This window comes from Ammospiza nelsoni, chromosome 1 (genome assembly GCF_027579445.1).
Source record: "Ammospiza nelsoni isolate bAmmNel1 chromosome 1, bAmmNel1.pri, whole genome shotgun sequence".
Taxonomy (NCBI): domain Eukaryota; kingdom Metazoa; phylum Chordata; class Aves; order Passeriformes; family Passerellidae; genus Ammospiza; species Ammospiza nelsoni.
This window is the reverse complement of record NC_080633.1, coordinates 89,630,654-89,657,892: the sequence shown is the minus strand read 5'-3', so window position 1 is coordinate 89,657,892 and position 27,239 is coordinate 89,630,654. Positions and strand designations below refer to the sequence as shown.

Genomic DNA, 27,239 nt, shown 5'->3' with positions numbered 1-27,239 from the left:
GTGGAGGGATTGAGAGCCAAACCACTGAAGGTAACTCCCTGCACTGCAGCATTGCAAACCACTCAGGAAGTTGAGCTTGCTGGAGGCTTTAAATGGGGTGGGGGAGAAATAGGGCTGAACATTGTTTTTAGTATGTTTACAGAGCTGTAAGGAAGGAATTTGACAGAAGCCCCTCTAGGGGAGATCACAATATTTTGGATGCTTCCATCAAACAAGTCCTTCTCTCCACTATTGCCTTTTGGGAAGGAGATATGGACTGGGAATCTCAGGTTGAGGTAGGTGTCAAATTTCACAATGTAGGAAACTCCTCTCTGTTCCAGAAGGATTGTGCTTTTCTTTCTGCAGCTGTTTATTGTATTATGATAATTTGGATGTGTCCTCATTTATAGTGCTGTTCCAATGCTCCTTCTGAGGCTTTTTCCTTTAATAGGCAATTTATCTCCTTGTTTTAGGGCTGTGGATTCTGGCTAAGGCTGAACATCACCATAGCTGTGTTTGTACCTTTTACTGATTTACCCCCAAAGAACCCAGGTGGTTCTTGCAACCTAGACAATCCTAGGCAAGTCTTGTTTGTTGGAACATTATGAGTTCACAGCAGGGTATTAGAGCAAAGAAGATTTGATGGAACATGGAGATAAAAGATTGGGAAAAGAGTGAGTGGAAGGTGTTTGCATACACGTGCTCCCTCAAGTAACGCAGTCAAGCTATTCAGGAGAAAAATGTATCTATAGGATATCATCTTATTGTTCATGAATAAGAAGGGGAACCTGTAGCACTAACTTTTTGGAATGAGGTTACAGTTTTGGAATTTTGGTAGAGGTAACATCAGAAGTGCACTGACAACAGAAAAGCAGTGTTCATGCAAGAGTTGCTCAACACATTTTTCTACATGCCTACTTGAGCTAAACAGTAACTTCAGCTTGTGTTTCCCAGCCATCATTTGTAGTTAGTGGAGCTGAAAATGTCCTCCCCCAGAGTCCTGTCCTGGGTTGAACTGCATGTCTGGTGATCCATAAAGCCTTCCTTCTGCTGAATGGAAGGGACAGCTCCAAAGTCAAGTCTGGATAGCGTGACAGTGACTCAAGATGGAGTTATAGATTTTAAAGTCTTTTAGATCTAGTTTAATTATTTTCTTAGCTTCTCTCTAGATTAGTTGGATGTGTTTTTGTTTAAGAACAGAACTCTGACTACTTAGACCTGCTGCATATAGTTGCCTGTAGGATTTTAATGAACATTTAGTGATGTGTAGTCAGAAACATGAATATAAAACATATGCTTTAGTTAGTTAAAAATTCTTATTGATGTATTTACAGCTTTATAACCTTAGTCCTTTCTCTTTCTTGACTCAGTTACTCAGCCTGAAGGCAATGTCATACTTTATCCTCACTTACTTTCTCCGTATTTTTTCAGAGGCTGCTGATTCCTTAGGTATTGTGACAAGAGAAATCCTCATCTCCCAGCACTAGAGAGTGGCCAGGATCTACAGCCAAGTACAGGAAATCCTGTTTTTCAGTAAACATTAATTTTGTTGTCATGTCCTGTAAGGTTGCAGCTCACTGAAAGGCTGCTATACATCTGCATTTTTGTTATGCTATTCAGCTATTGTGTTTAGTATGAGAAATAAAGGGGGGGAAAATGGGGATTTTTTTTTTTTACAGTATTTTCCACTAAAATAAATTCTGGAATCTGCTAAGATATTTGTGCAGAATTAATTGCTCAAATTTCCTTAACATTCTTTTATCTGCTGATGCTTTATCTTTGCTCCTTGCAATGCTTGAGAATATGAAATAATCACAAAATGACTGCTGTTTAAGTGTGCATAGGGATTTACAAAAATTAGAGTGTACTGGTAAGGAGCAGTCCTTATTCTTAGAGGGCTCCCATTCTCCATCTCCTGGAGCAGAGGGGCAGGGCAGTGAATAAAACTGTGCGTCCTTGTGTTCCAATTTATGTTGCTGGTCCTTGGGAATAGACCAGTGTTTTAAAAGTGAAGAAAGACAGAAGCCAGCAACAAGACTTAACAGGCTTTCCAAGTTGAAATTCTGGCTGGAGAGATACATGAAGCTGAAAAATTGGTTGAAATTGAAGGAAATGCAACAGCATTGTTTACAGAGTGTAGTGATTGCTGTAAGTCTATGAACTATGTATCCCAGGTTGGTTGGATGATACTAAATGACAGCTAATAATGTCATAAGACAAAGGCTGTCTTATTTTTGCTTACAGACAGGTACAATTCATGGTTATTCTTTTGGATGAGAAAAGTTGCTGTTAGCCCCCTGACAGAAGGAGACTTCTGGTGTTACAAGGCTTGGCTCCTTGCTCCTGCGCTTTTGTTTGACCAGGTGGAAGAGTGCTACCAGAGGTACACACACACAAGGAAGGGCAGCCAGCAGCACACAAATGGCCTGTACCCAAGGTGGATAAACTTTCTCCTCTTTCATGGGGAAGCCTTCCTGTGGAGATAAAAAAGCAAGCAAAAGAAATAATTCGTAGGTACACTTAGATTTTGCTATGATTTCTATTTTTATTTTCTTACACTATCTTAGTAAGGATAGCAAGTTTTACTCTGTCTACAGTAGCAGTCAGTGGCTGTGCCCTCTGCAAACCCTTCTTGTGGGTCTAGAGTCAGCTGTAAATGTTTTACACTTTCAAAGATGTATAGCTGGAATTGCAACACATTCCCAAGGATGTGGGGATTGCCCAAGGGTTATCAGATCTTCACCCTCTCTTGGTTAAATTATGTTCGTTCTTGTTGTACTCAAATCTTAACTGGTTTCAGCAATTACTGAGTATGTTCTTTGTCAAATAGGGAAGTTGTATATCAGATTTTGAGGGAATGATGATAGAGCAATTCCTGCAAGTCTGTGGGTATGAGTTTTATTTGGGAAGATGGATACTTGATGGCATTTGGGGGGGACACTGCTGCTGTGTAATCCTCATATAGTTTAGGAACAGAATCAGTCTTCAAACCCCCACACAAGGGTGTACTTGAGAGGGGTCAAAGAAACTGCATTTGATTTGAGACAGTGACATCCAGATGAAATGTTCTCAGCATGCACGTCTTTTTTGCTGAATTAACCAACACTGTACTCAGACCACTGCCTCCCTGTCTGCCTGTCTAAAGTACACGCTCCTATATCCACCAGGGCCCCAGTGATACTGGTAGCTCTCACTGAGAAATGCCTGCATCCCTGACATCTGTTATGCAGCTCTAAAGCTCTGCTCAGGCATTTGTTCTACCTCTGAACGCCCTGTGGGTATGGAATGTCTGTGACATGTTCACTTCAACACTTCTGATCATTACACACATCCATAAGAAATATGGAACATGGAATAAGCAGGACACCTCAAGAGGAGACAGGTTTTAGTATGTGTAGCTGCTTTGCACACTTGAGCCTTCTCATTCTGAGCACTCTGTTACTTCAAGCTATTTTCAATAGGTAAGCAGTAGATAACAATAATATTAAAGGATCTTGTAAAGGAGGAAAATAGATAATTCTTCCTTTAAGTGCTGAAAATATTTGAGCACATACATATTTAGGATTCCAGGCTGTGTAGCTTGGTGGCTTCTGCATCTGAAGAGTAACAAAGGCCATGAAGACAATTAGCAGGAGCAGAGGGCTAATAAACCTCCATGTGATCTGCCAGAAGAGACTGAGTTTTCTTCCAGTCATCCATTCCACATCTTCACTGAACCTTGTAAAAGAGGGCATGTTTATGATGATGTCAGAGCTAGAGTGGTAACAGTTTCCCTGTTTTATAGCTTCCTGTAAGTTGGAAACACAGAGCACAGCACTGTAAATCTTTTCTATTCCACACCATTCTTTAATAACACACTGCTTGCTTGAGTAAATAATCATATCATCCAAGTAGGACTTTACTGAGCCATACCAGAGATGGATGACCAATTTACATTGTCAGTTAATTACCTGAGCATCTAGTGTAATGTTTCTGAGCTTAAATAAATGATGATAATATTGCAGCAGTTCTGTAAACTATTCAGATATTTAACATAAAAAGACAAAATTGCCAAGGGAACAAACAGCATGCTAGGAAAATGTCTCAGTTACCAGCACCAAATCAAATCGGGTCAGGGTCAAGGTTACTGCAACCTGAGCTGCATTTATGTCTTAGAAGAAAAAGTTCCGTCTCTTTCCAACATACCTTTTAATTTTATAGATGTACACAACTCCAATCACTTCAAAAAAAGCGATGACTAGAAGAGGCACTGAAGCTGCATATCTGTCAAAAATGTCAATCCAGTAACTCCCTGAACCCAGTGTAAAACACAGAGCAATGAGGAAGCTAATTAGACATATTATACCTGAAGAAAAAAAGATATCTTTGTTACTGGAATACTGAACTTGGTAGGTTTCTTTTTGTTCTAAATTGCTTTGTTCTTTTTCAAATAATTTTTATTCTCTCCCTCTCTGTGGAGTTACAACAAGCTCTTTTCTTCTTAGGGGAGCTAATACCACTTCCCAAACTCAATTTTCCCCTGTGTGTTGGCCCAGGGCACCACTATTGAAGGAGGAATGCATTCATGTGACTCAGAGCATACTTCAGTCGTTCATACTTTTTCCATCAGACAGCCTGGGCTGTGCTGTGAGCCAGGGTTAATTTTTGACTGCTGTGGTGAGTTTCAGGTGCCTCATTTCCATGCAGCCATAGGGTTAAACCGCAGGCACGTGGTACCTCAGAAGTGTAAGGGCCCCCTGGATTTCTGTCCCCATTTCCTCAAAGAGCCCAGAGCTACAAATGTGTATGGCCCTTATGTTCATGCCTGTGTCATTTGGGTTTCAGCACACTTCTGTACAGCCAGTTCCCCTTTAGTCAAGATTTAGATTTGGGATAATTGAGAGAACAAGTGGGAAGGAAAGGAGCAAATAAAGGTATTGCTGGGCATAGACATTGGCTGCAACTCAGTTTGTACCTCTTTCTAATGTGTTGCTAATTGCTTCTAACTCTGAGATGGCCTTTGGTTCAATTCTGTAAAATGCTGGCTCTAGACTTTTTTTAAATGTTTTAAAATTCACAATTGGAAAATCAGTTTTAAAATAATATTTTTAACTCATCAAGTTGGGAATAAATGTTTTTACATGAAAAATTTTAAAATTAGGGATGCAATTTAGATACCATAGGAAGACTCTACAAAAGGCATAACGGCAATATTTCCCATAAGAATTTAAAAGGGCACATTGCAGTAATATTAGTCGCAATTGTCATAGATATTTCTGGACCAATTTCATAGTAGGATCTCTCAGACTCTCGTTGAGTCTGGTTCTTACGGAGCAGGTTTTGTTCAATAACTATGGCTGGTTGAAAAGATTCCAATTTTGGTGCAGAACAGAATCACACACCTTCATTCCTCATTTTTCAAGTGGTAATTTTCTACTCTGACATGTTCACAGTAAATGTGAATCTGTAGCAGCATAAACCTGGGTGAAATAGGTGTGAATGACCTCTCTTACAGTGGTAAGTTCAAGTGCAGGTAGTTATGGCAAACGAGCTGATGTCACTGGGTGCCTTAAAGTGATTTGTATCAGTGCCAAAGGCTTAAGGGAGAAGGCAACAACAACAGCTGATGACAGCAACAGCTCAGAGTGGACTGGACTCCAGGAATAGCAATTTAACAAGATTTCTCAGACTGGAACAGCTTAATTTGCAAACTAATTAAAAACCAGCCAAGGCACTATAATATTGTCAGCTGACAGCTTCTGCCATAACTGCTACCTCATCTCTCTGCTTATCTTCTGCAAACACAATCCACTGCCCTTACTTACACTGTGACATTCAGCTAAATTAATGCTAAAAATTATTAATTCCTCTGTGATATTAATTAAGCAGTTAATAGTTTGTGCATCTATAAGGAAGTCACCTTCTTTGAACAAAGCAAATACCTTACCAGATAATAGCTCTTTAGGTGCTGATTTAGGTAGAATTTGAAGCTCTAGAAGAGGAGTGAAGACACCCTCAATGTTTCCAAACATGGAAGAAAGGCCCAAGCTGAACAACATGATGAAAAACAGGATGGCCCAGGCTTGGGAGCCTGGCATGAGGATGATAGCTTGAGTGAAAACAATGAAAGCCAAGCCAGTTCCTGAGACACTCTGCAGCATTCACAAACAGATAAAAACACACATTACAATGTCATTTCTCATGCATAAAGTAACTAACACAGTGCTGTCCTTTTCTGGAGTCAAGGTTGCTGGTCACCCTGTGCCCTCTGTGGCAGCCAGCAGTTGAGAAAATGGGCAGTAGGGAGTTTAATTTTAAGTATTCTAAGGATATCTAGACAATCAGAGCAGAATTTTAGCCTGCACAGAGAGATGGGTTCAGAGTAAAGTAGACTGGAGAGTTGTAATTGTAATAGAAGTTGTTTTGCTAATACCATCCTAAATGTGCTTTTAAAAAATCTATGCTGTAGTAGCTTCTGGAAAAAAAGAGGTGTAAATAAAAATATGATTATCTCTCTTAACACCAAGAGAATTTGTGAATCATTGGTCACAAAATCCCCTATACTGGCCAAGGCAGAAAAGACTAATATGGAAAAAGCCAATTTCAACCAAATTTCTTTTGGTGTAGTCTCCCAAGGACAAGGATGTTGAAATCTAAGCATTGAAAAATGCTAATGTTGCTATAATTTGGAAGTAAAATATTTCAAAATGTAAATCAGAAATGGATGCCATCAGAAGAAGTGAGACAAAAGAAGCTGACTTGTACCAGGGCTGAATGTTGTCCTGGGATTTCTCCATCATGTGAGTAAAATAGCTTACTTTAGCTTTACTGTATGTTAGGCCTGTTGTGCATTAGCACACACTGACTGTGCCAAACAGCATTCCTGGAGCAGGTGCCATGAGGTAGGACAAGAAAACAGACAAGAAACATCTGTGTTTAGTGGTAGGGGAAATGTTACAGGTAGGTTGGAAAATAAGGAGAGGCTCATGATGCACTTTGGTGGTGAAGAGTGTACATTGTAATGGATTTTTTGATACTTTCCTAAATACAGATTTAGAAAATTCCCATTCAGTAACCTTTTTCCATAATCTTTCATTTAGATGTGTTCCTCCATTATGCTTATTTCTGTAAACTGAACAAGGACTGAATCTAGTGTCCATGGTAGACTTCTGGTGGGAGCACCCTGGAAGATCAGTTTTGTGGTAGTAATACGTAGTTTTGTTTGCCGTAACAGGCAGCTGTGCATTCTGACTATCCTGCAGCAGTATTGTTATTTCAAATGTTGAAAGATTGATTTGTTGCATGATTATGTGTAATATATCATTGCAGGTAGAACAGAGTACATGTATAAGAAAAAGGAAGACAGGAATCCTTCTATGTAACTTTGTTTAAGGATTACCTGTTGTAATCAATTATGGTACCTGATCAAGAAATTCTTGAAGATCACAGCTTTTCAGTTTGAGCCCAGCAATTTTTTCTGGATATGATGAATTCAAAAAACTAATCCAGGATGTATAGTTCTGTCGCATGATGCTTTCTTCTGGAAGATCAAATTCATTGATGATATTGATAATGTTCCTGCCAGAGAAGCCAACATATTTAAACTTTAGTTTAAAAGTTTGCAGATGATGTGGCTGGAAATGCTATGCTGTGTATTCAGGTGCTACTTCAAAGTTGTGTTTACTTTCTGTGCTGCTATTTACAATATAAAGGAAAATATTAATTGACAGCTTTTATATATAAAATAGTAGAAAATACTCAGACTATTTAATGTTGTCTCAGACAGAAACTCTGACTACTTTATGCAGATTCAGTCTCTAAATAATTTTTGTTTTATCAGATCTCCAGACCATTTCTACTACTTGTGTTTAATAAGTTAGTGAAATAAATTTCTAATGAAATAGAAAAAGGAGGGGATTTTTACTACTTCTAATGCTATCCTGAGAGTAAGGTGCAAACCTTGATGCACTACTTGAAATGGGTTGTTCTGCAATTTGTCTTTATTCTTACAAATTATCATCCTTGACTCAGTCCCATAGTACTTTATATTTTTACATTAAACTTCTCCGTACAGATGCTCTTCCTTTGTAATGAAAATAAATTCTCTAAATACATGTCTTTCAAATAACACATTATCACATTATCTATTTAGGCACTGAAACCACAGTATAACTTTGGGAGCACAGCTTTCTCACCTGTCCAAGCAGTCCCAGTAGGCTGTGGTTGCTTTAAATCCCAAAACAGAAAAGACTGGGATGGAAGCATAGAGGGATGTCATGCTGTTCACAATTGCTACTGTCACAGCATCCTTTTCACAGTCATTTCTAGAGATAGCATTCAAATAAGTCAAATGATTAGGCAGGTTTTCTTATCTGTCATTAAGTTATTTCTGCAAACTTTTAAAAAATTTTTTCTCTCCCTCCCTCCCCTTCCCCCTCCTGTTAGAAAGTCTAGTGGGAAAAAAAATCTAGATTAGAAAGAAAATCTTTCTAATCTAGTTAGAAAATTTGTCTTTTAGAAAGAAAGATACTTTTCTAAAGATGCATTAGAAAAATTAAAAAAAATAATTAAAATTTCAAGAAATTGCACAAAATGCAGCAAGAATTCAGCCAGCTAATAAAGGTTGTGGTTCTACTCACTTTGCTGGATTGTAGCTCGCAAATGCAATAAGCCCTCCAAAAGCCAAAGAGAGAGAGAAGAAAATCTGTGTAGCAGCATCAAGCCATACACGGGGATTTTTCAAGGTGTTCAGCTGAAGTAGTTGGAAGAAATTCATGTATTAGGCTTAAATTAAAATTTCTTTTTCTCTTGCAGTTCTCATAGCTCACCCGTTCTTTCAATTCCAGAATTCTGCGCTGTGTTGCCATCTAAATACTATGAAAATGGGAATAGGTACTAAACAGGTCAGTAAAAGAAGTGTTTTCAAGAGTATTATGGAGGCTATTTAAATATGTGTAAGAATTATAGAATCTTTTTTAATTGTGCATTTTGTCTGTCTGATGATAATGTTGTTCTAAGTGATAAACACTAGGAACACAATAGAGAAAATACATTTTTCCTCAATTGCTTTCTTTTTTTTTAAATTCACCTACTTAACCTGCAGTTAAAGAATATTGTCTTCCTAAAACTCTATATACAAATACTAAACCTTCACTGTTTTAAGACAAAGTGATTCTGTAGCTTCCCACATTTGCTTAAAAACTAATTTAATAGAAGTGACTAAAAGCACAAGCAGGCAAGAAGAGAACAGTTATTAAGAGTAGCATCTGCTATTCAAAGTGCTGTGAAAACAGCAATAAAGATAGAAGGTCAGCATAGGTAATACAAGAAAAAAGGAGAAACCGACGATGAAATTTGTATTTTTTTGTAAGGGCAGTATGATACAGGAAGGTAAATTAAAAAGCAATGATTGGTGGATTACAGAGAACATTAAGCAGTTTTAAATAGCTTCACTAAGGAGTTTTGATGTTGAAATCTTTATAAAAGAAAGAGATAGAACATGAGTAATGTGCAAAATGTAAGTGTGATCAATGAGTATTACTTTCCTGCAGAAACTACAAAGTGGTGTGTTATACCCTACCATGTGAATTGCTTTCTGATCCATTATCAAGGACAGAGAATAGAAGAATGTTTTGCTGAGAATGTTTTAAAAGCCAGATAGCTCAAAAGTGATGCTGGGGCTGTAGACTATTTCACTTTGTTTTACAACAGTCTGAGTTAAATCTGCAACCCAGTCATGCAGGACAACTTGTGTGTTTTGTGTCTGTGTGCCTGTGCTTGTGATTCAAGCCCATGACTGGGAACATATGTAGGAGTGAGAGGTAAATATGCCAAAAGACCCTTCCATAGCATTTTGGGTTTCTCTGAAGCTGGCCTGAGCTTGAGGAGCAAGAACAATGGGTCCACCTCGGTGTGGATGGATCCAGGCAATGCCATTACTGCAGGTGCTCTTTCCTCAGGGAGCCCAGTGCTTTGACCACAGCAGAGCTGTGTCACCTCTTGTACAACACAACACAGCCATCAGATTCATGGAACCATTGCTGGCTGAAGTGATTCAGCAAAGGCAAACCCTTCTGGAGGTTTATTTTGAAAGATCACAGTCAAGCCCTCAAAGCCCAGAGTGCTCACTGCAGTGCAGAAACTTGGCACTCACGTGGCTCTGTGGCCTTCACACTTCGATTAAGTGCTGCCAAGTCAGTTGATGCTGACAAAGGCGACTCCTAAAAGTCTGGCTTTCTCACTGGGAACTTTGGCAAATGAGTCTGGAGGTAGTTTAGACTGGTATTAGGTGCAGTGCATTTATTGACTCCAAAAGATACCGATCAACCCCAAACTTGAAAAGATAACGGGCAGGCATGGCAATGTCATTATCTGGTCTTCAGCAAATTGTTGAAAGTGTTATTTTATATTTATATGGCATACAGGTTTTATAAGCATATGTTCAGAAGAAAAAAATGTGCTGATGCCAGAAACATGTGGATGAAGATGTACGATCAGTGTTAATGAATAGTCCCCTGTTCATTCCCTGTAAGGAGGAAAGTAAATATAATTGCTCTCTCAAGAGTGGTAGCATGTTTGGATTTTTGAATATATGAAGCACAGACAGAAACAGAATTAAAAATTACTGGGGTCCTTGTGATGTGTAATTTTGCTGTAAAAACAGCTATTGGTTTTGTGAATAGAGGATTTGGGGGCCTGTGCTGCCTTTTTTTTTTTTTTTCTTTTTTTTTTTCTTTTTTTTGTAAAATAGCTGCTGAGTTCTAGGCACAGGCAACAGTTGCCCAACCAAGTTCTTGGAATTGTTCATTGCCAGAGAACCTCCAAATATTTACAATCTCTGAAGTTCTTTCAAATGTGAAAGAGACTGGAGAAGGAGACATTTGTATTCCTTAGGTGACACAGGTGTCCCCTGAAGCTGAACCATGCAGACTCTTGCTGATGCTTGATGTAATCTTGTTTCGTTGTTTCTGCTGCCTCTGGTTATTTATTTTGCAAAATCCTTTCCAAAAGTCTGTTCCAGCTCCTGTGTGGCTTCATTGTTGTACATTTTCTGCTTTCCCCTCAGGTGTCACTTCAGGATACTTTTTTGTTTTCTTGGCAGCTTCATTTTCCAAGTAACCAAGAATTTTGAGAAGGTGAGTGAATCATCAGACTTCTCTATATCTGAAAGTCAATGAAAAGAAGTATTGATTATTTATTCTGAAATTTAAGGTGCAAAGTGTGTCAGATGACAAAAGCTGATTATGAAATTTTGCATGAAAATAAAAACACAGCCTCACATAATTAAAATCCATATGCATGCTTTTATTATTTGTAGTACTTATTAACAAGAGCTAAAATACAAACTTGGAAAGTGAATAAACTTTAAAAAATTGTGGTTTAGAAAATAAATTAAATTCAGTTAGGTGGTTATGATGTGGAAACTAGGTAAGATGGGACTTTTTGTGCTAGGTGTTACTTTCACAGACTTTCACAAACAACAGTGAGGTGTCACAGTTATGAGATAATGGATGTAGCAGCTGTTACAGAGAAACTACAATTTCTGCTGCACTGCGGAGTTGGAAAGAAGTTGGAAAATATTGCCTCCAATCAGGGAAGAATGTCAAGAAGGTTGGTTTTATGTATTTTAAAAGCAAGCAAAACAGACAGTAGGTGATTTACTTCTTTAATTTGCTAAAACTTTTTCTGCAAAAAGACGGGAAAAGAAGAAGAAGAAAGCACACATTTGAGAAATATGCTTTACAGTTTTGTAAACTGATGGGGTCTGGGTGGGCCAAGTAAATCTCTGCCTAACAGCCCTCCTGTACAACTCACTTTGAGGCATCCCCTGTGGAGAAGTGTAAAAGAAAAACCAGTGTTTGCTCATGGGGAGGGTGGGAATAGCCTAGCAGCAAAGGCAGTACTGGTACTGCAGTTGTGGGGTAAGGGGATGAAGAGAGAAGGGCAGTATTGAAGCTGTGTGCTTACTGTGCTTTTGAAGTCCTCAAAGTGCCACAACCCTGTGTAGCAATTGGAAGGTTGGTTTAACAAAGCCATCTGTCTTACACTAACTTTCTGTGCAATGGCAACACCAATAGCAGGTATCACTTACCAGCCTGTTCCATCAGCTTTTCCACATTTATAGGTAAGCACATCACTAAAACCATCTTCAGATGACTTTTCAAGGATGTCCTCAGGATCTGCATCCTCAAACCAGCAAACCATCAGCTGCAGGCTCTCTGCAGGTGGATTTTCATTCTGACTTCTGTTGCCAGTGTACAAATCCGTCCGGCTCTTTTACGATGATCTGCTCCTCCTCAGCACTGCAATACCTCCAGGCTTTGTGAGTACACACAAATCTAGCTTCCTGCATTCAGTTCAGGATCATTGCAAACTAAATTCCAAAAATGCCTGAGCTGTTCCAGAGAAACCTGACAGCCTAGCTGAGACCAACTTATGGCAGGCCGAGGCGTGTTTTGTTTGTGTTGTCAAAGCTGCTTTCTTCCCTAAGACATTGCACCAACCTCTTATAATCCTGCCTGGCCCTTCAAAAATGTAAGTGAATATCCTAATCTGTAAAAACCAAGCTTGTCCTTGAGCTCTGGCAGCATTTAGATGGGTGTCTGTGCCACTGGGCTTGTAGAAAGAGGGATAAAACAGTCTCATCTGAGCTTTCTCTTGCTCTTGTCCCTTTCCAGCCTGGCATGTAAAGTATCTCTGAACATCTTGGCTTATGTTTTCTTTAATATCTGTGTTCTTGTTGTAGGAAAGGAAAGGAAAAATCCAGTGCTCCAGTGTTTGAAGCACTTCTGTGGCTGTGGAGGCAGCAGATGCTTGAGAATGTGTCTGTGAGTGCTGCTGTTCCTCCTCTACACCCACCACTTCAGGGAGCTTTTTAGCCATGAAGGCAGAGTTGTGAGGAGCCTCTAGTGGGTAGCAACCATTTAGTGGGACAGTTTGACTTTGCATTTGGGAATGCTGCCAAGGACAGTGTAGGAAAGGTGCTTCTGAAATGGGCAGCATGTGGAGGCATCTGGAACTCGTGTCCATATGAGAAGTTAAGAAAAATGGGAGAGGGGCTGTTGTCCAGCAATTCTGTCTTTTAGGAAGAGATATGGGGAAAGGGAGAAATACTATGAAGAAGCAGGGGCAGGGAAAAATTACTTTAAACCTTCAAAAAAAACCATCACTTTACAGTGTAAATTCTCAGTTGTTGTCTTTGTGAATTCTTAAAAGATTAAAGCTGTGTAAATTCTGTGGCAGTGGCAGGGAAACTCCATCTTTCTCATGTACTTGTGAAGTACATCAGTTTCACTTACACAGTAAAGACTGAGGCACCCATTACATTCTTAAACTTAATTTTCCAGTATTTTCTGATAGGCTTACTACTGAACTGGTAAATTCTTTGCTGCTTATTTTCTTGTGAAAATATATTAAAATAATTAAGTCACTTCATTTCAGAAAAAGAGCTTAGCTGAGCTCTTTGATAGACATCTAAACCAGGAGTTGTTGGCAGATGGTATGAAATCTGAGGAGGAGTAAAAGGAAAATTAATACTTACTTTAGGGGTGAAGAGGTAAATCAGACCTTCAGTGGCTCCTGGTAGAGTGAGTCCTTGAATAAGGAATATAGTCAGGACCAGATATGGAAATATTGCTGTGACATAAATTGCCTAAAGTAAGGAGGTCAGAAGACAGAGAGTTACTGGCAGTAAATTCAGTCAATTCTATTTAAATTATTGCAACATTTAACAATAATAAGATCAGACAGCTACAGATGAATACAGCCATCTTTCAAATAAGCAGGATGTACTTTTGTAGAATATATTTGTAACAAAATGGCTCTTAAAACTGTGTGAAGGAAGGCTGGTAGGGCAGAAGTGTTTGCAATGGAAAAAGAGAGAAGCATCATTTTAAGCCACTTGTACTGCTGTTCTCAATTTGTTGGACAGGGAGCATACTGAATGGTGCCAGTGTGGTAAATGGGGTAAATGGGATTTTCCTTATGGTAAAACCTCGGTGTCTGGAGGGCAGGATTTCAAACTGCAGCATAATCACTTCTCTACCCTTTCCATACCTTCCCTGTGGTTTCAATTCCTCGGATGGTGCAGAGATAGACAATTGCCCAGCAAGCTGCTAAGCACAAAATGAGCCACCACTGGAACGTGCCACTCTCAGCAATATCGGGTGTTATGTTCAAAGTTTTCCTGTACCAGAAATAATTTACTGCAGTGCTTTCATAACATTCTTCATTAAACCCTGAAAAAAAAAAGTGGCTAGTGTCAGAATAAATTGTGGGCTGCAAAATCTAATACAGAGATGGACTTTCTGCACTTCTGTAATGTACAGCAGGACAAACTCTCACAGCAGGCTGAGACTGACACTTATGTGAGACCCTCACCAGAACACCACCAGCATTTTACACAGGGAATAACTTCCTGATTAGAAGCAGTGTTGTACTCAGTGCAAGGTAAAATCTAAACTAATTGTAGTGAAAACAATGAATTTTTCTAGCTGTATAGCTACAAACTGGTGGAGCCATAGCAAACTTCAGGCACCTGAGAACACATCTAAGTCCAGGCTCCCCTGGCTATATCATGGTCCTATGGTGGGGAAAGACCCAGGCATTGACCTCTTTGGTTTGAGTTTCCAGGACTTCTGTGAACAGCAGCTTCAGGCACCTGCATGCAGGGGAGTGGGCATTCCCCAGCCAGGCTCTGTCCCTGAAGAAAAGGGAACTGGCAACCTTGTGTATACCACAACCTTTGATGTCTATTTGTCTTCCTACTCTAGCCAGCCCTAAGGCCTCCAAAAGAAAGTTTAATTCCACTTTGTTTTGTCTTTTTTCTTAGCCTTTTACTCAGGTGGTATTTCTTGCTGTGCCCTAGAACTTGTTCTCTCTCATGCTCTGAGAAAAAACAGAAGCTGAAAAATAGTTTTAAAAACCTGAGAGCATTCTTCCTTATTCTGCTTGTGTATACTCTCTCTCTTTAGTCTTAGTAAAGGTTTGGTAATGGATAACAGGACTTGCTCTTTATTTTGTTTCCCATTTTAAAGTCAAGCAAAAGGACTCATGGACTTTCTGGTTTTGGTTGTTCCTATGAGGATGATGACTTTGAGTAAGCTAGCATGACTCTTGTATCATTTTAACAGCAATTCAAACCAGGACTTTTTCATAATTCAGGGCAAAATAAAGTGTGGTTTCTTGATTAGCCCAGAGTCTGATGTTTTGCTTGCAGTGCTCATGGAGGTGTACTTACCTGTTCTGTTTTCATTTAGAGGACAAACACTCCAAGGAAGAGGTTCTTGGAAGGAGTTTATGAAATACCACATCACCCAAGTTAAAACAGTGTTGTAGAATAAGCTCACCAGAATCGACACCATCCATGAACCAACTCCTACAGAAAACACAAGATCTCACTTCAGAAAAGTTTTGGAAAAAGTTATCAGTCAGTCACTGCACTAGCTGTTTGAAGCTCTCATTTCCTAGTTTTTCAAGATTTTCTTCTCCATCCCCCTGACCCCATCCTGAGATTTTCCAATGAAAGATGGGCATTGTGTGTCCTCAGTAGCCAAACGCTGGTGCACAATCCCCCAGATCACCAGCCCTGCTCCAGGAATTCTGAGACTCTCTACTTACATAGAAGGTTAGGGTTGAAATCTTTGCTCTAGTATGTAGTCCATTGTTTTCTACAATACTGGACAACTGTAATTGCAGAGAGCAAAAGAGACCAAAGTTCTATAGTGTGCTGTAGCTGCATGAGACTCTTGTCCCAAATCATGCACAGGTGCCCTAAATTTGGCACTTTTTTACTCCTGTGATGAGGAGGGGAGAATATCAACACCACAGTTTCTGCTTGCTTGCATTTTTGCAAGGGAGTATGAACATGCCTGTTTGTAGGAGATGGGTTTAGCTGGAAGCACCACCTGCAGCTTGGTATTTCTTTCTTGTTGCCCTCTGGCCTTTAGATGACTCCTGTTATGCTCCCCTTCTCCTCCCACACAGCCCCACAGGCAGGGCCATCAGTGCCAAGCCCATTTCAGGCACCTGCTTAAAGCAGGTCATGATCCAGCAGAGCTGGCTGAAGCATGCAGGAGTTTCCCCTTGCCCTGCAGGCACAAGGGTGTTATCTCAATTACCCAGGAGAGTCAATACCTTAACCTTCTTCTGGTGGCCATTCTGGATCACTTTTTGCAGCCTAACAGTGGTGGACGCAGGGCACCAGATGTGTTTTTTCAGATATTAAATAAGTAGAAAAGAGCTGGCAGTAGAGGACTGCACACCAGTCTGATGCGCTGTGCTGTGTGGATTGTCCCTCATGTCCAGCTGTGTTGATAAAGTCCTTTCAGCAACCCCACCCTCTTGTGGAGGGAAGCCTTCCCATGTGCTTTGGACTCATTAGCAGGTACCAGGATCCTTGATTTCCTGTCTTTCTGTCCTTCCTTAAGTCTGCTATTTATGGACAGAGAAGACTGGATCCCTGAGGGGCTGTGAGGGAGGAACAAGAAGCACTGTGGGCAGGCAGCTCTTGTTGAGCACCAGGGTATGGTTGGAATGGGGCAGTGTTGAGGAGCAGAGCCCATTTCATTATGCTCCCCACAGAAAAGGTTATTAGGTTTGCATTTGAGGCTCTTCAAATGATCCTGAAATGTGCCTGGAGTAATGTCTGGTGAGAGCAATACACAATTACAGAATCACAGAAGGGTTTGGGTTGGAAGGGGTATTAAAGATTATTTAGTGCCACCCCCATGCCATGGGTGGGGACATTTCAACTATACCAGGTTGCTCAGAACCCCATCCAACATGGCCTTGAATGTTTCTAGGGAAACCACCCCTAAAAATCTCACCACCCTCATTACAAAATATTCCTTTTTAATCCGAACACTCATTTCTTTTTATATCCTAAAACACATCAGGCACAGGTCTGTGGGAAGTGAGTGCTGGGTGGGAGCTGTCTGCAGTTCCTTGAGCTGGGACTGAAGGGACGTACCAATGCCTCCAAGGTAAGGAGAGATGGTGTTCCAGGCTCCAATGCTGCCTTTCCTCAGGCACTGCCCAAGGGCCAGCTCGAGGTGTAGCAGTGGGATTCCTTCAAAGACAAGAGCGATGAAGTATGGGATCAGGAAAGCCCCTGAAAAGACATTTAAGTGTGATTAAGCCATATGATTTTTCTGCATCTCACTGAAATTACTGGTTTATAATTAATGTGCTTTATCAGCCTAACAAAGTCCTTGTAGGATGTGTTGAGAGAGGGATCATTGCTAGGGCACCTACAAGCAACATCTGTTGCTGGTAACTTTGGTAGTGAAGATGGAGGAGGAGGGACTGGGATGCTTAGTGCTGCAGGACACTTCCCTCAGGTGTTGCTACAGCCCATTATAGGTAATCTCACTATTTCATCCATTTCCCTTTCTTTTAAGCATCTTTTGTCCTCCTCATAAAGCACAGGGGTTTGCCTGTCCCCTATTCCATCTGTTTTCCCTTCAGTGCATTACCTTGTTTCATTTCTAAAGGTTCTCAGGCCTGTGCTCCTCCATCCTGCTCTGGAAAAGCAGGATTATGTGCTGTATACCCCCCAGAGACCATGGTATTTTATTGTATGAAGCTCTGCTCAGACATCAGAGCCTCTAGCTCATGAAAAACTGGAAGCAAGGCTGAAATTGTTGTCTGAGACATGTGAGCCATGAAACTTCATTTCTTCCCAGTTTGTGTCATTTACATTTGTCTGTTTTCCTCCAAACATCTCCCTTGGGCTGGAAGCAGTGTGTCCTGTTGGTTGCCTGTGGGCAGGGACCAGTCCTACCAACAGCCTGGCTGATTCCTGCTAGACTGTGTGCAATGCCTCTCTTCCCCCACCTTCCCCCACAAAGAACACACATTTGGGTCTCCCTTCTTTTGCACAGATGCTGTTTTCATGAGACAAGAAGTTTCTTCAGTGTGTTTGTACCACCTGCCCAAATGTCCAGTTAAATTGAAATGGTGGAATAGATTGAAGTTTATTGCCATGACCAACAGCCACTGTGACCACAAACTCTCTTTTCTCCAGGGAGACAAAGACAGAAATTCTGCCTCAGCCACCTCCCCATCCTCCTACAAATGTGAACAGATTCTCTGTTCCTCATAGCTTTGTCAATAAACCTGTACCTTGTTCTATAATTTCTGATTTGCCTCCAGACCTCATATCTAGGTCTGCTCAGCTCTGCCCTTCCAGCTCAGGAAACTTTCTTTATGCTCTGTCTTCGGCCCTGAGAGAGAGGTGGGGGAATGCACAAGGATTTCTGGTCTCCACCTGGAATGGCGCCTAGGTTCTGCAATCAGTGGCTATTTAGAAAGGCTGGGCAGATAAAATCTAATCTCTTGAGTTAGTGTTGTATTGCAATAACTTTGCTACCTCTTGTTACATGCTGCAATAAATCCATACAACACCCAGAGAAGATGTGTTGTTGGATGGTTTAGCCTTTTATCAAGTTATGCGTAGAAACAAAAATCACAAAGCTCTTCTCAGCAAAGAACTGGTCATTCTTTGCTGAGAAACTGCCAAACTTGGAAATAAATGTCTCACCTTAAGGTCTCTATTCTTGAAATGCTTTTAACTGGGAAGCAAATTTGAAAAACAAATCTCACAGTTAATTCCCACTATGCTGAATCCTCAGTCTGAGGTCCCTTCAAGAAGAACCCAGTAACTTCTTGCCATGCTTAGTCCTGTGGTCTGTTTCAAACCTGCTGCAGTATCCCTCTCCACAGCACATCTGAGGGTGCCAGCCCAGCCCTTCTGGCAGTCTCATGCCTTGGACTGTCTCCTGAGAAGAGCAAACTATTGAGGCAAGTGACCAGAGCACGGCAGTATGGAGTGCTCTACTTCTTCATCCATCTGCCTGGTTCTCCACCAGCTCTGGGAGCAGCTGCAATCCATGCTGCAATCCCTGCTGAGCCCTCGCTAGCAGAGCACTCCATAAGAGACCAGCCTATCTGCCATATCATATCTCCTGGGAAATAACTGGGTAATAATTAGTGCAAACTGTTATCTCTCTCCCCTTTTCTGTTTGCTAGTTGAACCACTGGCAGCAGACCGTGTTTAGACATTCTGCTGATAAAAGCATGTTTACTTTGTGCTGGCTTGTGTGTATCTTCAAGCATATTTACAGAATGGCAAAACATCGTGTCACACTTGGAAAAAAATACTGGTTTTCCATGAGAATTATATGAAATAATCTGCTATCTGCAGATATGAAAATATGGCAAAGGAATGGTTTAAAAATAAATAGTTTATGAATCTAACCTTTCTCAAACCTAATTCAAGTAAATGGCTTGTAGTGTAAAGTAAGTTTTTAGTTATTCATTCCTTTGCATTACAATATTTTTAGTCAAAAAGAAAAGAGAAAAAGAACAGTCTGATGAAGCACTTGAAGCTTACTCTTCCACAATAAAATCCCCCACTTCTAGAAAAACATGGAGAAACATTAACAGTAAGCTGTCAGATACAGAATAGTGAGTAAGACCCCTCAAGCAATCTATAGTTGAGGGCTCTGATTAATAGATAGAGGAGGATGTGCCAGAAGGTAAAAAATAACTACCCATTTTAAAAAATGCCACAAGAAATCTCATCATGAAGAAAGCAAGCAGAAAATCCAAGAAGCAGAGAACCTAAGACACAGCAGGTACCACAAACCAGAGCATTCAAACATAAGCACAGCAAAACCTCAGCAGAACCCATGTGATGTTACGCCCAAGCACAGCAGAACTCTGTAGATTTCCATGTAGGCTTCCATGGAGGATGGGAAAAGGAAACTATAGCAGAAAAAATCATAAAGCACAAGCAACAAATTATCTTGTATCTGTACATTGTACCTACAAAAAAAAAAAAAAGAGTTTAGGGTTTTTTTTTCTTCTGGAAAAGTGAAAAAAGAAAATTATATAGTGGTGAAGCATTTTTAAATACTTTAAAAGCCTGGAGAAATGCCCATAAAAATAAAAAGTATTGCCAAAGCATGATTTAGTTGCATCCCTGGGGTGTGACTTAGGAAAATTTTAGTTTACAACATTCCTTCTGTCAGAAAGACACTGAAGATTCATAAAGCATTGATCCTGCAAGTAGAAACATGTGGTACTAAAAGAAGGTTGAGGGAAAAAACCCAAAACTTGCAAGAGTCAAAAGTTATTTTGGAAGGAATCCTGCACAAGGATAACACAAGCCATGGAACAATCCCCTGCACATGAGAAGGCACAGAAGGCTACAAAAGCTTTTTCAAATCAGGCTATCAAAAACTGCAACTACTGCACTACTGGTAAGCTGGGGTCATTTACAAGAGAGTCCCAAGTGTGGGGGTGCACCAGTGTGTAACAAGATTGCTGAAGGACCATTGGAGTGGGGACAGCTCCACAGCCACAGCAGTAGGAAAGGAAGGAGCAGGTGCACTCAGATCCACAGAGGGTTTTCAAACCTGACCCCTCGATGGCAGTGCACGGGCAAGTCAGGTCAGGACAGCAACTGCCCGACCGTATCCAGCAAAATGACACTTGAAGGGCACAACCTTTGTTGTGTCACCTGCACGTGACAGTCTGGGGGAAAGTGCATGAGCCTCTAGGCAGCCTGGGGAGAGCTGCCAGTGCTCCACGGGACAGAGAGACCAGGAGGCTCCGGAAGGAGTGCAGTCTAAAGGTGGCTGTCAGCAACCAGCAAAGCAGAGTGAAACAACCAAATTGGGTTTGTCACTTGGAAACAGAGACCAGCAGATTGTGCTGGTGGAAATGTAAAGCAGTTTGAAGTATCAGCTGGGCAACCTCCAAATCTACATGTACTAAGACCTGCAGAAATTGATGTGCCTTAGTGAGAAGCAGAGAAAAAGACCAGTAGGTGTGCTTGATATTGGGATACTACAACTTCCTAAATAGTGGAGAAATACTGATCAAAAATCAGGAAGGACTGATCCATGATTCAGTCTTGCATCTTACCAGTGCCTGTGAATCAGCTAGCAGAAGAAAAGCAAGTGACTTGAAATTATGATTCAAAGACAGAACAACATTTGAAGTACCAGAACATGAATAATGCTTTTCCTTCAGACAGAGCTTTGGGAGTAAAAAAAAGAAACAGAATAAAAACTCAAATGACCTGGAAAGTGGCAAAACAGTAGTTTTGAAGGAAATGCATCTGTAGGGTCTGAAAAATTCAGAAAGCACATCTCAATGTGATAAAATGCAGCAAGCATTCAGAGATCCACTTCATTAGTTCTGTTGGTACATAGGAGGAACGGGGATGGGTGCACTTTTCCAAAAGACTAAGAACTTAATGGCAAGATAGCTGAGATAATTTATGCAATTTTATGCAATAGGCGGGAGCTACTTGTTCAGATACAGATACAAAGATATTAGCTATTCAAAGGGGATTTTCAGACCTGTCCCATTCTCTCCATGGCACTTCAGTGGCTAAGCAGTGTGGTATAGTCAACACAGCAAGGAATTTACATCAAGACATCAGATAGGAAAAAAAGGAACTTAATCACACTCAGCCCTCTCTCTAGAAAATAGCACTCCGTGACCTCTTTTATGTCTTCTCACATGCCTCAATCCAGATGAAAAGTATGAGTTACTTTAAACATTGTATTTGTGCAGCACACTTATGATGGCACTGATAGATCCTTGCAGGCCACATTACACACCTTACTGACTGAAACTTGGCAGAGTTGGATTTCCCACATAAATGACTGTATCCCCTTGAGAGACAGTGAGGGAGCCAAAGCCATGTCCAGAAAACCAAAGGGACAGTCAATGGCCATTTCAAATGAAGATGGGTAACACTCACAGAAAACTCTTAAAATAAGCTTGGCGAACTCCCCTGTGAAATGTGATGGATGCAAGCAGGCAGCTTTCAAATACGAGCATGCACCAACCTGAAATATAAAGGGCAATCAAATATAATAAATTATGAAATAATTGACTCCACATGTCACAGCTTTTCACCAAGGGTTTAGGGAGGATATAGCAACAGATCGGAAAATGAAGTTTGTTACTAGCTGTAATCCAATTTTTCTGTCAGACAGTGAATAGTTCTGCTCTTCCCAACATACTGCGTTTGTTTGGGCTGGTTTTGGGTTTTGCTTTTTTTTTTTTCTCCCCAGTATTTTTCAGTTATACAATTTGTTCCTCCTAGGTTTTGTTTTCTTTTTGAGGACACAGTGAACCAGGCATATCCCAGCACGTTGTAGTTCAAATTTGAGCAAAAGGTCAAGTAGGCCATGGGTTAAGAAAGTCTGTAAATGGTTGTCCCAGAAGCAAACAGTTCTCCCCTTGTAGCATGACTGTAGTGTGTAGCAGTGTGGAGTTTAGATATGGTTGCTGCTACCTATAGTAGGGCTTATGTGTATTTCTTTTCCTAGAAAATAAATTTTAATTTGTATTTTATATTAGAGATATTTTCAGTATTTTTATAGGCCCAGGCTCTATACACATTTTTAGTACCCATGGGTTAAGCAAGCATGTATATATATGACATATATATATATATATATATATATATATATATACACTACCTATAATCCAAAGTAAACCACTGCAATCAGTTCCAGCTAGAATTGAATTGGGTTCTTTAAATGTGCTCAGATGGCTCCCTGTGTAAACATATGGATGTATGACTTGTTAGTTGTTAGTGTCTCAGTTTTAAGTGACAAACTCTGTACTGGGCTGTTTAGAGAATTCTTTCCAATCCCAGTTGCCTGGAAACGTTTGTGTTTGTCTCTACCAACTGTGGCAAACAACCTTCATACCCATTAGTCATGAAAAGCAAATAGCTAACTTAACTCAGGCAATAAACCCAAATAATCAGTAACGGCAGCAGGAGATAAATGTCAGCAGAACTGATATTATATTAGATCTGAGTTACTGAGTAACACTAATGTGCAATGAATCAGGGCCAGAGGTCTGATGGGAACAGCTGACATGAGACAAATGTACAAGCACTTGTTTTCATCTCTTGTTTTTGCAAAGATGCAGAAACAATGATATCATCTGAACCAGCTGTAAAACTACCCCAGAAGCCATCCAGCCTTCAAGCATGTCTGTGCCATATCCATACCTGGCTTCTCCATGCTTGTGATTATGGCTGCATGCAGAAAGCCATGGCACTTCTCAGGGCTCCCAGTTAAACACAGTGCTGCTGGTCTCTCCCATGTGCACATCTTCACAGGCACCCACGCAGGATTTATGCTCCAGTACCCCTGAAAATCTGTTGGGCTTTTGCACCTGAGTTGTTTGCTTTCAAAAATGCAAACCTAAGCCACGTCACTGCTTTAAATTAACAGAAGAAAAATGCAGCTACCTTACACACAGATGTAAATGCAGGAGCTCTGTCTTCTCAGTGATCTTCATAACTCACTCAACTTTTCCAATGCCAGCTTTCTATGACAGATTATTCACAAACCTCACAGCATTCTGTTACAGAGTCCATCCTGCTATTGAGCTCTTTGAGCCCTTTGTTGAAGGGGCCAATAATGACCAAACACTGGCTGTCCATCCATACGTTGACCTTAATTCACCACTGTCTTGTGCCACTGTTGGTGGTGATGCAAAGTGGCTGTTTGCCATTAGTGAGTCTGGTGGCTATTTTAAGCTGGTTTCTCACTGGCAGCATTACTACTCAGGGAGCAAAGGAGCAACTCAGCCCTTGCCCCTGCAGCATTTCTCTGGTTTTTACTCTCTTTAAACCTGCTCTACACCCTGTCTTTTTTGTCCCTACAAGTTCCTGTGGGAAACAGTGGAGTTCTGGAGCTGGATGCACAAGCAAGCAGACTTTCTGAGCACTGCTAAGTCCATTAGAAGGTGACCTCCTTGCAGTCAGACTCATGCTTCTCCTGGGGCAGTGAGGACAGGGATGCAGGGGAGCCCAGAGGGGACGATGGAGGGGAGAGATCAAACCTCAGGGGCAGATGAGCACTGCTATCTTCTGAAGTGAGGCTGGGATCTGAAACACCACTGGCCACAGCTGGCCACGGGTAAACAACAATTGGTGCTTTATAGGAAAGTGTGAGAGCCTTTTTATGGGCAGTAGAACAATATTTCATCTCAGTCTCAACTTTACACAAATTTTGTGCAGCCTCTTGCATCTGGTGGCTCCAGAAGCTGCTCTGTGCAATGAAATGTGTGGAGGAGCTGCATCTTGCTATCATCCTGCCTGGGATTTTCAAACTTTCCACTGAGCACTTTGTGTTAATCATTCACTACATTATAAAAACATCACATTATGTTTGCTTTTTTATGTTGTTTGTTAATCCTGAATGCTTTTCCCCTTGCTTTCCAAGATAGAAAGATCACCTGAGATGCTGCAGAGCATTTGACCTACGGCTCCTGCTCCATAAGAATATTTTCCTTGCAGGTCTCATGCCATATCTGCTAGGGGATGTCTCTCTAAAGATGTTAATCATGTCTCATTAATGCCAGTATCATTAACTGAATTGACAGGTTTTCCCCCAATAATTTCCATGGACAAATACAGAGAAACAGTGTGTACTCCTGACTTTCTAGCCACCCAGTGATGGTACTTTTCTGCAGGAGTTTCACATTTTAAAAATAAATCATAGAAACCATCTAGTGTCCTGGGAGGAATCTTACCTACTGCTTCTTGTCTTATCTCCATTTGTGTAACTCTCAGCTGTCGCATATTCAACCTTAAAAAGCTCCTTGCCACCAAAATAATTTCCATTTTCTTGTTTATAGGCTATGAAAAACATACTCTTTAATTTTCAATTTCATGACCTAAATAGATTGAATTCTTAAGCTGTTTGTGTCACAGAAGTTTTCTAACCCTTGAATAATTGCTGGGACTTTATTTTGTCTTTAAAAACTTTGTCTAATTTTTAAAGTTGACTTTAAAAAGTGGACTTTTAGAAAAAGCCAGAGACTCAGAAGTTGTCTAACCATAGGCAGCAATATCTCTGCCTACTTCCAAGTGTTCTGTTTACATCTGCCAAGGTTCTTTCTCTTGATACAACCTGCTATAGCTCATTCATTGAGCTACTTACAAAGTCCCTATCTAAGTGGCTACTTCTCCCTGAAACACCTTCCTTTACAGGCTACATCTATTCTTGGTTCCTTCGTTGATTGAAATAGAAGTAGTTCATCAATACAGACACCTCAGTAAAACAAACTTGGTTGTGATAAAATTTTCTGTTACTTAACATTTTGTCCAGGTGTGAATTTTTGGTTTCTCTAATTAATTGAAAGATAACAAATAATACTGGGCTGAAACAATTTGCTCACTCTTCTTTAGACAGCTTACTGTGGCAGATTTCAAAAGCTTCTGTGAATGGTGAGTTACCAAGCGCTCTTTTCAGATCCATTTATATTTACCAAATTGTCTGCTTCCAAAGCAATTCCTTGTGGAACTGGTGCCCAGGCACAGGCTTAGGCAGCTGTCCATGACACCTGGCAGGCTCCTGTTGCTGCTCCATCAGCTGAGCATTTTAAACAACCTCACAGACAGCCAAAAGCACAATTTAGTTTTGTGCAGGGACAATTCCAGAGCATGAGGTAGCTCCTAAGAGCACGGGTGGGGAATGGCTCCCTCACCATCCCAAAGGGAAGTCCAGTGGCCATTTGTCTAGGGGCCAGTTCCCTCAGGCCTCCCAAGGACTTCTCATTTCTCCTTAAGGTAGCCAGCTGCAGATTCAGTTTCCTGCTTCCATTGGGACCTCAATAGCAGTATAAAAACTTACATGTAGATTTGTTCTATCATCAGTCAGGTCAGCATCAATCTGGTCTTCCTAATCGAACGTATCATTTTATAATTAAATATATTTCTATGGAAAGAGCTAATTAACTGGTGCAAGACATTAATGACAATCAGTATTTTTTAAAAAGGGATATAACTGATATAAATTATGTAATTTCCACGCCCATCAGAGGATTAGTATAGCTGCATGAGAATTGCAGTGCAGTATTTTGGCGAAGTCCCGTTCCACTCTTACCGCCTCCGTGTATCTGACACAAGTATGGAAAGCGCCACACGTTCCCCAGGCCAACGGCAAATCCGATACAGCTCAAAATGTACTGGAACTTATTGTCCCACTTGGGTCTGCCATCTTCTTTGGGGGTTTCAGGTGTTGCTGATAAATCTTGTGGCATTATAATGAAATATCCGTGGCTTCTCAGCCCCTTTCCCTAAAAATGGGAAGATGCTTCAAAACCTGTCTCTCCCACAGGTTTTATGCAGGGTGACAGAAGGATCTTGGAAGAAAGGTGGAGCTTTCTTTTTATCTGATGCAAGCGGCTGTGTCATTGCCAAGGATGCAGTTTAAAGACAAAACCAGGAATTATTGTTATATAGAGAGTTAGCACTCTTGCCTTTTTTGCAGCTCCTTCTATAGTTAGACAGCTTGGGAATATGTTGTTAATGGGTAACTCAGGATCAAACAGGTTTTTATTTTCTGTTCTCCTTATTTTCTGTTCTCTGTCAGAGAAGTGTGACACTGAATATAATTAAAAAAAACCCGTTGCAGTGAACTAATTAAAATTGCAAAATACCTGTAAAAATCTGTGAATAAAACATTGGCATTTCCTGTCTTAGTTTATTAATAGAAGTAAATAAATGAACTCATCTTTTCCAAATACAAAAATTCAATTAGAAAAAAGAAAAAACAAGAAAAATTAGATGTTGTGTGTTCAGACATTAGAATTTGGTCCATTTTCACAATAGTTGCTAGAAGTTAATCACTTCCCACCTGTCAATGAATCCCCAGTGACTATTTTTATTATTCATTAAATAGTTACTGATGAATGCAAGAGCTGAATGCTTTCCTTCAATTGAAAATATGTGAGAATATTTTTCTGTTTTCTTTCAGTCATACCAGGGTTTTGCTGGTATGCATGCCAAATCAGTTCACACTAAACAGAGCAGCCAGTCAGCTTGCTTGCCCTCAGTAAATCAACAAACAGTTTATGCCTGGATTCCCCTCTCCAAATGGGAAGAGTTTCTAAGTAAAGGTGAATTGTTTTCCCCAAAATAAAAGGTGAATTGTTTTCCCCAAAAATTCCCCTGCTGTGCTGCTAAGCAGACAAATGGGATCAGGTTGCAGATCATCCAGCCAGAAGCCAGTTTGAGATCAAGGCTGCATGATTCTCCCTGGGCTGTCACAGCTCATCTGCTTACACCCCTGCAAATATCCAGGCTCACAGATAGAGCAACTCAACTTCCCAGTGTCTTGTCCAGGGCTATCTCAGAGCTGCAGGTGCAGTTTCCTGCTTCCATTGGGACCTCAGTAGCAGCAAAAACTTCTGGACACGCAGGGTGGTTTGGCAGCCCTTGCACAATGTCA

At 40.6% G+C, this 27,239-nt stretch overlaps 1 protein-coding gene across 2 annotated transcripts; it reads right to left on the bottom strand.

Moving 5' to 3' along the window:
- Positions 1–1,766: 1,766 nt before the first annotated feature.
- On the bottom strand, positions 1,767–26,058 carry LOC132082125 (sodium-dependent neutral amino acid transporter B(0)AT3-like). 2 transcript variants are annotated; one of them, XM_059486222.1, is made up of 13 exons: positions 25,893–26,010; positions 21,737–21,824; positions 16,928–17,068; positions 15,197–15,334; positions 14,014–14,195; positions 13,499–13,609; positions 8,598–8,710; positions 8,154–8,282; positions 7,380–7,536; positions 5,906–6,110; positions 4,165–4,324; positions 3,534–3,696; positions 1,767–2,453 (listed from the first exon to the last, which is right to left on the bottom strand). In XM_059486222.1, the coding sequence occupies exons 4-13, from the start codon at positions 15,318–15,320 to the stop codon at positions 2,241–2,243; spliced, it is 1,557 nt and encodes a 518-aa protein (XP_059342205.1). In that variant the 5' UTR covers positions 15,321–15,334; positions 16,928–17,068; positions 21,737–21,824; positions 25,893–26,010; the 3' UTR covers positions 1,767–2,240. The 2 variants fall into 2 exon arrangements, with proteins under 2 accessions (XP_059342205.1, XP_059342197.1); XM_059486214.1 differs by lacking the exon at positions 21,737–21,824 and having other exon boundaries at positions 25,893–26,058.
- Positions 26,059–27,239: the final 1,181 nt, after the last annotated feature.